General features: G+C 36.0%; 1 protein-coding gene across 1 annotated transcript; it reads left to right on the plus strand.

Annotated features, from left to right (window-relative positions):
* Positions 1–10053: 10053 nt before the first annotated feature.
* LOC109090109 (transcription factor HES-2-like) lies at positions 10054–11805 on the plus strand. Its single transcript, XM_042729137.1, is given in 5 exon segments — positions 10054–10570; positions 10679–10699; positions 10702–10776; positions 10885–10972; positions 11084–11805. Coding segments are annotated over 5 exon segments (594 nt in total). The 5' UTR covers positions 10054–10477; the 3' UTR covers positions 11401–11805.
* The last annotated feature ends 1781 nt before the right edge of the window (positions 11806–13586 follow it).

A 13586-nucleotide genomic window follows, 5' to 3' on the forward strand; every position in this document is an offset into this window, starting at 1 on the left:
ATTATATAACATGTAATTTATACATTCTGTAAAAATGCATTATTCATTCTTGGACAAGTTTACCTTGGAGGGCTTATTGTCCCAGGTTGGCTCTGTTCTTTCTTTCTTTCTTTCTTTTTCTGTGCTTTAACAACTAAATTAGAAAATGGCGTTTCTATTTATATGCCCTGCAAAATGTTTTCATAACGTTTAGGTGGTGTTCCTTGTTTTAAACTCTGAAACCGGGAGACAATCTAATTTGCCCTAGTGGATGTACGAGTGACCTGAAGCTAGTTAATTTCCGATATTGTTCTAGCCTTCTTTTATGTAACCGATACGCAACACTCATCGTCTCCATATGCGCAACAGAAATTGCTGGAGCTGGCGCGTGATTTATGCTGACATCTCCCATGTGGCGTCAGTCGCGTGCCTGACGCGTGCCACCCTCATCTATTTAACTATGCCGAGAAGCACGAGCCAGGCTTATTAATGGATAATCCCTCAGGGGCTGTGCGGGACAAGTCTCACAGGACAGCTTATCTTTGGCTGACTGATCATTTATTGTAGAGCAGTGCTTACAAATAGTCCAAAACATATATCATAATCCTGTTACTTTTGTCCCATTTGTTGTTTTACATCCTTAAAAAGCTCAGATATGTTTTATTTTTTAGTTTTTCCAGATAGGTTATATCTTGCTTTTACCATAGTGTATCGGATTTCAAATTCAAAATATTTGAAAAGCATTTAATCATACAAATGCTTTATAATTATTTTTCGTAAATTAACTATGATTAATCGTCTAAATCATCTTTCTAACTCAAAATATTGTACAAAATTTGTAACCTGCAATTGTTTAAGTTTAAGAATCTATTTCTGACTGATTTATCTTTATTTATTATGATAATATTTTGGTCTTTAAAATCAGTGACATGTGATAATAAACACATAGTTAACATTTTTCTTTGTATACCCTGTTAGATAATTTAGGCATAACTTGTCACAATTATTTTTGAATGCATATTTTAAATGGGATGTTACTGTGACCCGCGTTTACTTATTCACTTCATATATGATTTAAAATCATGTTGTCAACATCTTTGTGTGGCTTATCAAAGATCTGGGTCACGCCAACAGTTATATGAGCTTTGTCTCATAACGGATATATTCAAATTCCTTACAAATTACTCGTGTGAAAGTAGGCTACCAAGTGCAACTCAGACAGATAATCTAACGGCCATTCCCTGAAAGGAAGAGAGCATGGGAGCCTGGGAAAAGTGGAATATAAACTGCACGCGTCGAGCGTGTGACAGTTATTCAAATTTCCCTCCAATTAGGCCAACCGAAACTCCATTGTAATGACCATCTGCTGCCAAACCCGCATGGGACTGTTCTAAGACAGTGTTTGAGCTCATCCACAAAGAGTGGGAAAATCAGACAGTGCACTTTGGTATGCTCAATCTGCACTTTGACACACATTAACATGCATCACATAAACCACACTCTGATTACCAAGATTATTTTTTATGAAGGATAGACCTAGGCATACTAGACTATTTCACGACAACTAATAATTGAAAAGCTATGTGATGCATGCAACGTCTCCTGCATGCACTGAACACTTTCTTTCTTTCTTTCTTTCTTTCTTTCTTTCTTTCTTTCTTTTTCTGATTTCTTTTTATTTCTTTCTTTCTTTCTATTTGATTTGTTTGTGAATATTTTTGTTGGAAGGTTGTATATTTTTTTTTTTTTAGGTTGTTTATTTGTTGGAATGTGTATTGATGATGATTGTTTATTAAACAATATATATATATATATATGGTTATTATTGTTATTTTATTTTTTATTATTATGCAATCTAATATTTTGGTAGTGCGATTTTCTCCATCTATAAATTCCTGCGCAGTTTGTTTATCTGCCGTTCCTTCACACATTGCGGCCACCCCTGCGTGTGCCATTCATTAGCGCAGGTTCAGCCGCAAGATACTTGAATTAATCTAGAAGACTTTGTGTCTGCGTTTATATTTATACACGTGACCTTACTTTATTAACCCTTCGAACAGGTTTATAAGTATATAGTTATAATACAAGTTATTGTATGCTATATGATAGTTACCTCAAGGAGCAACCTATAGCCTGGCTTTCATAAATAATTGGTGTATTTTCCTTAAGTAATATTCATTTAACTCTGCATTCACCACATGATGTTATTTGGCTGACATTTGACAAAGCATTGAGAATAACAACAGACCACAACTTCGTTGATGCAAAGATTAAGATGAATGTTACAGCAAAATATAATATCTCAAGGACACAAGGAAGCAGATATTCAGACCTAAATGAAATAAGACAACACAGAAGAATGCAAAATCGCTTTATTTTGTGTGCATGTGTGCTTATTGTCTTAATCAAGATTCAGACACCAGGTGGTAAAGTATCTTTATTTCGCATTCTCTGTTCACGCATGCCACACACACACACACACACACACACACACACACACACACACACACACACACACACACACACACACACACACACACATGCTTTTATATCATTAGGATGATTTTCCATAGGCGTTATGTTTTTTATACTAAGCTAATCATATTTTCTATCCCCTATCCCCACCCTTCACAGAAAGCCTTTACATGTCCCTTGCATATGACGTATAAGTTGTTTTCCTTATGGAATCCAACAAAATGGTAGCACAATATCAAAATGCTCATGATTCACTAACTTTGGAGCCCGGTTTCATGAAAATGCGTGTAAATAGTACGCCAAATAAAAAATCGTGGTATTGATACGCAAAAATTGGCGTACATAAGATACGCATCTACCCCACAACCCTAATTTCTGCTTATGAACAGTACGCCCAATCGAAACATAAACTCGTGCTATTGATACGCACTTTCATGAGATCGGGTTGACCTTTGTGGGGACATTTGATCCTCACAATGTAGGTTAAACAAGTACACACACACACGTTCACGTTGGGTCTCCATGTTTTATGGGGACTTTTCATTGACACAGGCCTAATGATTTTTATCTAGTATAAACTATAGGCCTATATTCTATCTATTTTATCCCCTAACCCTACATCTAAACCCAGCACAGACACTTTTACTTACCTAAATGGTCAGTGGAAGTTCCGTGGTCAGGGAACGCTGACTGAATTCCTGTGACTGATTCTCGTAAATGACAGATAATTACTAAAAAGGTTTAACCACGGGTTAACCATGTATTTCATTTACTAGTGTCTGCAATCAAACAATCCAACCCGATCTCATGAAAGTGCGTATCAATAACACGATGTTATGTTTCTATTTGGCGCACTATTTATATGCTGAAATTGACTTTGGCCTATCCCAAATTCGGTGTATACTTTATGTTTATGCTTTATTTAATTGTTCACATTGTTATAGGTAGGTATTGTTATAAATTATTAATTTAAATTAAAGTAAATACAATATTAATAAATGTATTTTGATATTACAAAAATAATGTATTTGCATTGCAAAAAATTACTTGTCATAACTTATTTAAGTTTAGATTAGGGATGCACAACTTTTTTATCTTTTTTTTTTTTTTTTGCATTTATCTGATATGCCGATATTTTTCAACTCATTTTTGGCTGATAGCCGATGCAGAATCTGATATATTTATTTTTGTTTGGAAACAATACCAAGTCTCTCCTGTGCGGAAATTTAAAATATAATAATTTTTAATTTGTTAGAATTAAATAATACGTTATTTTATAATGACAGTACATTGAAAGCTTTGAAAATAATTATTAATCAGCTATATCAATCGCTGCATTTTTTTCCCCCCAGAAAGATGCGGTGGTAACCTTAAAATATTATTTTAAGATTTAACATTTGTAGATGGTAAAGGCAGTGGTTCCCAACCCTGGTCCCGGAGGCACCCCAACACTGCACATTTTGCATGTCTCCTTAACCAAACACACCCGATTCAGGTCATCAGCTCATTGGTAGAGACTCCAAGACCTGAAACTGGTGTGTAAAAAAAACAAAACAAAACAAACATTATTGAATAAATCTGTATATAAAATTAGTTAATTTACAAGCGTCATGTATGTGATTTTTTTTAATCATGTAAGCTATAGCTTCTGACCTTTGCATTAAAATATACTCATGATTCTATGACATTATTGTGCTTTATTTATTCAGAAACACAAGTTTCTTAGTGATATTGGTGTATTTTTTTCAAATTAAATGCAGCTATCCAAAACAGTGATTCTAATCATCAAAGCAAAAGTTTGCTTAATCCTCTTATCGGCAAGACATTTCGGCATAATTTTTCATATCGGCCGATTCCGATATCGGTCTGATAAAATTGTGCATCCCTAGTTTAGAATTTTTTATTTTTTTTATTTTTTATTTTTTTGTCCTGCGGGCCACAAACGATGCACTTAAACACCCAGATAGCACTAGTTATGGTTTCTGTTGGGAAACAGCCAATACAATTTCCCTAAGTTTATGATGCTTTATGGAAATGCTTCCCACGAGCCCCCAAAACAGGAATGCTTTTGTTTTAAAAGAAACTAAAAGAGCACTTTTATACAGTCAATTCTTTACAGTGTCCTGGTAATTCAGTTTAAGTCCAAAGATAGGCTACAAATAGAACGCGTCTGAGTTCTATGATCCTGCATAAATTAGAGGTAGTCTCTTCAAAACACCAAAAGACCAGTTTCACATAGTTTTAAACTCTTAAAGGCAGCCAGGTTATAAAGACATTTTTCCATGCAGAATTGTAAGTCTTACATTGAAACTCGATAGCAAATATTTTTTTGTTTAATATAACTAATACTTAGCTATTACACGTTAACATAACTAATTCTGAAACAATGTAGAATGTTTTATGATGTTTAACACTATAATAATCAAAGATTAAAATACTTGATCCTGATAACATAACATGCATGCAATTGTTCACTAGCGTTTAAATCGATCTGCGCGTAATGAATATTAACGTTTTCAAAGTCAAGCATAACGATATATAATCATTTTTAGACTGAGTAGATGAGAATGTCATGAAGACAATAGTGACACAAGACAGCAATGGTGATGTGTTTATGAAAAAGAGATTTGAATTAGCCTATAATTTTGGCTACGATTTGAGATTAAAATGATAATTGAAATCTGTCCATACCTTTCTATTAAACGTTCATGGTATTATGTACATTATATACAAATAATTTACATTAATCAGTTTAGTATTTACAGTCGTTGGACATTGTGGCTTTTAAACAACCCGATCTCATGAAAGTGCGTATCAATAGCACGAGTTTATGTTTCGATTTGGCGTACTGTTTATACGCAGAAATTGACTTTGGCGTACATATAATACGCTGTGGGTAGGATTAGGGTTGTGGGGTATATGTGTATCATATGCACGCAAAAACTGCGAATTACATGCATGGCAAAGTTAATTTTTGCGTATCAATACCACGATTTTCTTTTTTTATTTGGCGTACTATTTATACGCATTCTCAAGAGACCGGAAGATTACGCCAGAGAAACTCATTCAAATTAAACATTTTTACTAAAATCAGTTATTTAAGGCTAGCAGACAAAGCATCTTATAGTCAAGTGACAATAATCTGAAAACTGAAACAAAGGTTAAAGTACTGCAGCAGCATATTAGCAAGTTTTCTCTCATATATAATTATATATAAACTGTCATTGAATTGAGGATAAAAACGCTTACCCGTGCTGTAACGTACCTGCTGTCAAATACGAAACCATTATACAGGTTGTGCTGAAACCTCTGGATGGAAGCGTGTTGTTAAAGCTCAGTCGTGCACTTGTATTGAGCGCCCATTTACTCGGAAAGCCTGCTCTCGAATGAAGAGGAGGCACGCGTTTTGTGGGCGTGGAGGGTGTCCGCCCTTTCTGAGCCTGCCATGCTATCAAACTCATGTAAGGGTCTAGCGCTAGAACTGAACAATGCAATTTTTTAAGCACATAATCTGTACAATTAAGCAGGTTTCCTTATCATTACACTATAAAATATATAGGCTACTCTTTTATTTAAAAATAAGATTATAAATATGGTCCATAATGTAAAATTCAGCCCTTTCGTATATAAGTCAGTATTATATAGTATTGCACAGCCATCTGGTCTTTTGTCCCCATGGCTCGTGCCGTTCTCGTGCCTAGCGCGAGCGGGGACCCTAAGGGCCCCGTGCGCACATTTACAAAAAACTCACCTTATCCCCTGGTGTTTTCTTTTGGGGCTGAGGAGGTTGCTAAAATCATATATCTTAGTTTAAGAAGACGCGCTTGAAACATGCACTCCTCACATCTACCGTCCATCTAATAGACTGTGCAGATATTGTGATTCACAATATTAAAACGGGGAAGCTTTTCACGTACTGCTACGTCACAAATACGTGCACCATAGGCTAATCATCCTAGGGGGAAAACAAGTCTTTGTGTGAGAAGTTCCATCACCAGATGTACATTCATGGCTTGGCTTTTAGCTTGGGTATTTGAATTAAGACTGAATGTTGTTTGTGCTAGATATATTATTGATGGCTTTTGCAATATTTGGGTTGAGATTCATCTGGATGTAGCCTAATTGTTTGGCTGACAGACGCGCAATGCTCATCTTTCAGCGTTTTTTCTGGGTTTTGATGGTTGCAAACACTTTTGAAATATCTACATTTGCACTGTTGTTTTGACATTGATTGTAGCAGGACATTCTACAGGATTTTTACAGGTCGTAAGTAAAGTGTTTGAAATAGAAGTATATTCAGGTTTGATAGAATATACCTAATCAGAAATATAAAGAACTGGGATATAAGCATTAAGATTTGGGTAACACTTCACAATAAGGTGCCATTAGTTAACATTATATTTAACGTATTAACTAACATGAACGAACAGTGAACAATACATTTGTTACACTGTTTATTAACCTTTGCTGTTGTTAGTTAATGAACATACAGTCGTTCATTGTTCATGTTAGTTTACAGCGCATTAATAATAACAAACACAACATGTGTTATTAATAATACATTAGTAAATGCTGAAATTGACATTAACTAAGAATAGCTTAATAAATGCTGTAGTGTAATTATTAATTTTTGGTTTATGTTAAAAAGGTTTGATTTGTGAACATTATTGTAAAGTGTTACCAATATTTGTTTCTGCATCAACATTATTCTGCAGAAGAAAGACATGTGCGATCATTTCGAAGACTCTTGCTCCAATTTACTATTATATTTGGGCTATTAAACTCAACGAATTGCACAGACAAACAAATACTTGATCCGGAGTATCAGCGTGATGCTGAGAGAGACGCGCAGCTTTGCGCAACCCCGCATGTCCGCCCATCCGTTCCACATGCACTCATTTGGTTTAAAGTTCCAAACAACACGAATTACGTAGCAGTATAGGCTAGTAAGTCTATGCAATATTGCATATCAACAGCTGTTTGCCAGCAGCGTTGGTTTTGGCTTGGGAAGCTTACTTTATTTGGGTTTTATTATATCTGTCTGCCGCGTTTGCATGTTTTCAAGGTGAAATAAACAGTGTATGAATCCTCACTGTTCATTGACGCATAAGCTTAACAAAGTAATGTTGTGTACTGTTAGTTTTCTAACATGTCCCTATATATTCAGAAGTGATTGTTTTGAGGATGAATTAGATTATTAAACACAAAACATAATTTGTCTTTTGATTAAATCTCATCACCTGATCATAAACTTACATTTTTCATCCATCTAATGTAAATACATGAATATGTCAAGACACAAAAGTCACCATAAATTACATGAAAGCATGCATCGCAATAGGCTAATAAAAAGACCCTCACTCTAAAAAGTGCTTATAAACGAATAGAGGAGCTCGCCAAAAAATAAGAGCGTTAGCATTTTACTGCTCAAGGTGCTTTCATATTCACAATTGTCTGATACTATTTTATTTGCTCATAAAGACACAAAGGAGACAGCAAACCTCTGAGCGAAGAGGATTTCAAATCACCATCGTACTTTTAACTAGAATTCTATCTTAACTGACCTACATACTGACCTGATTATATTAATCATTATTAAAATAGTTTAAAACGTCTTTATGGATACAATACTAAACGTCCATGCGTTAAACGTAAAACCCATTGCCTCTTTTAAGTTCCCAAAGCAAGCTTTGTTGATTAGTTCTAATTTTTTTTTCAAGATTGTTAGAGAAACCACGATGTATTCGAACCGAGAATAATCAGATTTGAGAGACTATACTCAGAAACATAAGGGATTATTATATAGCCTATGCATTAAGATTCATCCTTAAATAAAATTTAAATCATTAGCCAAGTGCAACAATCGCGTTGACTCTTGCTGCATTCATACAGACATCTAAAATATTTTTTGACTCATCAGTGATTTTAATATCTAATATTTAAAAATTTTCAGTTAAACTCGTATGCCATTAAAGGGACTATAAACAAATAGACTCGATCTGCTGCTGCAGCATCAGTGATGGTGAGAGACACGCATCCTCGCAAACCCCGAGGCTGCTCATTCATTCCACACTGAAAGGTTCATACAGAATTTAAATGTTAGCGTTAGAAAGGAGACTGTAATTCACGAGTTTATTACAAAATATTAAAGACAGGGTATAAATCAACCGCTAAGGAGGAATAAAGCACACCTCACGGTCAGCATTATCAAACAGAAAATGAGGACTCTGAACATCTGTAGCCTACACTTGCAATTGTCTTTTGTGAAAGACTTGTCTTTCAGGTTAACTGATAATTTATCAGCAAGTTTGGCCTGCAATTCATTGAATGTGTGTCATGATATCAGTCTAATGAACCATGAGTTCACACTATGACAACACTTGGCTATTTTTATTTTTATTTTTTGGACACGACCAGCACAAGCCTACATTGGAGGTTAATTGATGCGCTCTTGGAGACTGTGACGCGTGCGTCTTCCATTGAACATTCAAAAGCTCTTCAACTCAATCAGTGGTTTGTACTCTTATAACTTGCATACTGTCTAAAAAGTTAACATGTTATTTAATTTTATTAAACACTTTTGGTTTCACCAATCAGCTTGATTGCTACACCTCAGACAACAGCACACCAACAGAGAAGGAAAAAACTGTTGACATGCATTTTTGATGGTGGTAGGCCTATATGATTGTCGGATTAAATTTTTATGTGTATGTCACCATATTCCATATGTCCCCCATCCCCTACCTCCCAACAAAGAGAAAAAAGAAAGAAAGAAAAAAAATACAGTTCGTTTTGCGTCAGTCCGTGATGCTTTATTGCCATATTCGGTCAAATGGCTCAGACACAGACGCCAGTAGTTTGGAAAGGCACGCTATAAACGAAGCAACGTGATAGGATGATAATATAGCAAACAGGTTACTGAAGAGTTTGCAGTCTTGACTTGAGGGAGTTGGGATTCAAATTAGTGGCGCGCTTTGGTGTGATTGGAAGAACAGACATCCATCTGTTACATTGTAACGGCGCGTGTCAGACGCGTGAGATCAGCGCTGATTTGGAACAAGGTGCTTCATAGAACCACAGGACAACTAAATGTCTGGTCACTGGAAAATACAAATAGAAAACAAAAAAAAAACTTAAGAAATGTTTAGGTATAGAAACATGCAAAAGCGGTTTAATCTCCTTTCTATATAAATAAAACCTTATTTCTAAACATAAACATTTTATTTTAATCTCTAACATTATCAGTACAAATTGTGTATTTGTTTTTTGTATTTGTTTGTTAATTGAGTTGCATTCCAAACATATACTCTTACTTAATATGAACTAAAATACAGTCTACATAATTTCCCAAGGTATGGTTTTGCTATATTTTGGAGTAATAAGAACGTAGGCTATATATCGAACATGGTCCAAATGTAAGCAGATGTTGACAGTATAGCGTGGCTTCGTTAATTATCGCGCGGTCATCATGCTCTGTATTATTTATTAGATGTCCAATATATGGCGGTTTTAAAATATCTCAAAGAACAAATTGTAATAGAACAAAGAAAAGTAAAGTTAAAGCAACTCACAACTTTAAATGCCTTGTAGCAAAAAAAAAAAGAAAAAGGTTTACTTAGCAATAAACATTAAACCAAAATGCGAAATGGAAATGAATTTGCATTTTGTAAGTTATTGTGCTTTAACTTCCACATTTTATTGTGTAGGCCTATATAAGCCTATATATTTTAGAAAAAAAAAAAACGTGGAGGTCTATGAGACAATAAAAATAATCATCAGTCACATGCGCATACCAGTGGTTTTGGATGATGCTGACATCAGTCAACAGATGGTAACTTTTGGGACAGTCAGATCAGATTTTCTCCCTTTGGCATCCCCCTCTGCGTCCGACCGAAGACACAATAGAATAGAAGCCCTGCCTCCACGCCAAAGGGCCCTATAAAAAACCCTCTCACACACCCTGACCACAAAACTCTCTGTTCCTCTCTCAAGAGCACATCTAGAGACACCACCCGATCAAATCATGACTCCAAACATTATTATCGAAGCTCATTCCCACTCATTCGGTTCTCGAATGAATGTGGCTCAGAGAAAAGAGGCACATGAATTGAGAAAGGTGAGGACGATTTTGGGTTCATTTAAACACCCCTGAACCATTTTAACGGTTGTGCTTGTGGTATCTATAAACTCACACTCACATTAACCCATTTCTGTCTTTTTCCAGACTCTCAAGCCATTGATGGAAAAAAAAGAAGGCGGGCTCGCATTAACGAGAGCCTCAATCACTTAAAAACACTTATACTCCCTTTGGTCGGCAAAGACGTAAGTATCTTTGGTACTTGCATGGTCATACAGTACTTACATTCAAATAAAGCCTATTTCAGTGTCTGAACAATACCCTAATGTGTCCAATCACTTTAATTTTTTTAGGCTTCACGCTATTCAAAGCTGGAGAAAGCTGACATTCTCGAAATGACTGTGCGGTTCCTCAGAGATCTGCCTTCCACATCATTTAAAGGTGAGTGATTTAATTATTTATTTATTTTTTTACAATTTTCAGAGTCTAATTGGCAACTGTATTTATTTTAACTGGTCCAAATGTATTTACTATTTTTATCTCTCCCCGAAGGTCAAACAGGCAGCTATAAAGAGGGATATAAAGCCTGCTTGCAGCGCATCTCTGCGATTCTGCCGCAGTCTAACCTCGAAACAGAAACCCGTCAGCGCGTCAACGAGTTCATCCAGCACTCGATGGTGTCTGCGACGTCCTCCTGCCAGAACTGCTGTGCTCAGAACTCCAGAATGATTTCACAAATGCACCAGAGACTTGTGAGCTTGAGGAACAGCAACTCTGCAACGGAGAACCACTCCATCAGTACCGCATCAGCTCCCAGTCAACTTCAGCCTGTGCCACAAGCAGCTGTGGACATGTGGAGACCCTGGTGACCAAACACGCAACAGAAGCCTTCGGGGAAATTGTTTATAATTAACTCTGCATAATATTTATTTGTCATAGTAGGTTTATAGTTAAAATGTAAAGCCTGTGATGGAGATTATATGTAAGGAATTGTAGGAAATGTCGCGGCTTTGTAAATGAAAGAAAGCCAGCGAGCACAGATCATGCTGTCTTCATGAACATAACGTTATGCAATCCTCGCTGGGGGTTTAAATACTATGGGTTGTAATCAACAAATTTGTAAACCCCAAGGGTTAAAATGTATTTCTGAGGTTTGCACAATTTACTTGATTTTATTTGGTCTGTGCAAAGAAATCGTAAACACTGTGTGTTAATTATTAATGGCAAAATGAATGTCCCTGAAGGAAGCATAGTCACAAAATGCTATTGTGAATCATCAGAAGAATAAAACCTTTTTGCTTTGAAATTCTTGAAATCTTGTTTGTTTATTTATTGGAAATGGTTTTTTTTTTAAATTTCTCACCGAAGGAATAAAGCAGCTGGAAGTTGTAGACGAAAAAAAAAAGAAAAAAAAAATACAGAAATGACAAACAAAAACGAACACGTAAATATAAAAGTATTTCCTTAAATAGGTACACATATGCATTGATCCGCATAAGAAAACTGAGAAACAACAGCAACAATTTTCCATTAAGCATATGTTATTATAAGAGGTCTTCGTAGTCCGAGAGACTATAGAAATGATCTTCACTTGAGCATACCTTATACAGCTCCCTGCGCTCAGGTTTTTTTTTCGCGCGGGAAACAAGGGTCGCCAAAGACACAACTTTAGAGATAAGTCTGTTTCATGAAACTTCGCGTTGGCTGTTGCTGCATTCATACAGAAATATACAACATTTTTGACCCCCTTCCTGTATTTTTATTTTAATTTTTTGCATATTTGTCACACTTAAAATATTTAAATCATCAAACAAATGTTAATATTACACAAAGGTAATGCAAGTAAATACAAAATGCATTTTTAAAATGATTTTATTTATTAAGGGAAAAATCTGTCCAAACCTATACCTGGCCCTACGTGAAAAATTAATTGCCCCCTCCTTTTTAGAAAGCTGAGTTAAATTTCACTAGCCACACTCAGGCCTGGTTACTGCCAGACCTGCTGAATCATGAAATCACTTAAATAGAACTTGTCTGACAAGTGAAGTATGCTTAAAGAGCAACACATCATGCTCCGATCTAAAGAAACTCAAGAACAGATGAGAAACAAAATAGTCGACATGTATCAGTCTAGAAAGGGTTATAAAGCCATTTCTAAAGCTTCGGGACTCCAGCGAACCACGTTTGGAAGGTATTATCCACAAATGGTGGAGAATTGTTGTGGTGCTGTGGTAGTGAACCTGCCCAGGAGTGGTCGGCATACCAAAATTAGTACAAGGGTGAATCGTCGAGGAGGTCATAAAAGAACCCAGAACAACATCTAAAAAACTGCAGGCCTCACCTGCCTCAATTAAGGTCAGTGTTCATGATTCAACAATAAGAAAGAGACCGGGCAAAAATGGCATCCATGGGAGAATTACAAGGCAAAAGCCATTGCTGACCAAAAAGAACACAAAGGCTCGTCTCACTTTTGGCAAAAAAATCTTGATTATCAAGACTTTTTGTCAAATATTCTTTGGACTGATGTGACAAAAGTTGAACTTTTTGGAAGGTGTGTGTCCCGTTACATATGTCATAAAACCAACACAGCATTTCATAAAAAGAACACAATACCAACAGTCAAATATGGTGGTGGTAGTGTGATGGTCTGGGGCTGCTTTGCAGCTTCAGGATCTGGATGACTTGCCATAATTGATGGAAGCATGAATTCTGCACTCTGTCAGAAAATCCTGAAGGAGAATGTCTGGCCTCAGTTTGTGACCTCAAGCTCAAGCGCAGTTATGTTATGCAGCAGGACAATGAATGGCTCAGTCTGAATGGCTCAGTAAAAACAAAACTAAGGTTTTAAGTCAAAGTCCGGACTTAAATCCAATTGAGATGCTGTGGCATGACCTTAAACAGTCCATGTGTGCTTGAAAACCCTCCAATGTGGCTGAATTAAAACAATTCTGCAAAGAAGAGTGCATGGGCCAAAATTCCTCCATAGCAATGTGAAAGACTCATTGCCAGTTATCGCAAACACTTGATTGCATTTTTTGCTGCAAAGGGTGGCACT

The sequence above is a fragment of the Cyprinus carpio genome, chromosome B8, assembly GCF_018340385.1.
Source record: "Cyprinus carpio isolate SPL01 chromosome B8, ASM1834038v1, whole genome shotgun sequence".
Taxonomy (NCBI): domain Eukaryota; kingdom Metazoa; phylum Chordata; class Actinopteri; order Cypriniformes; family Cyprinidae; genus Cyprinus; species Cyprinus carpio.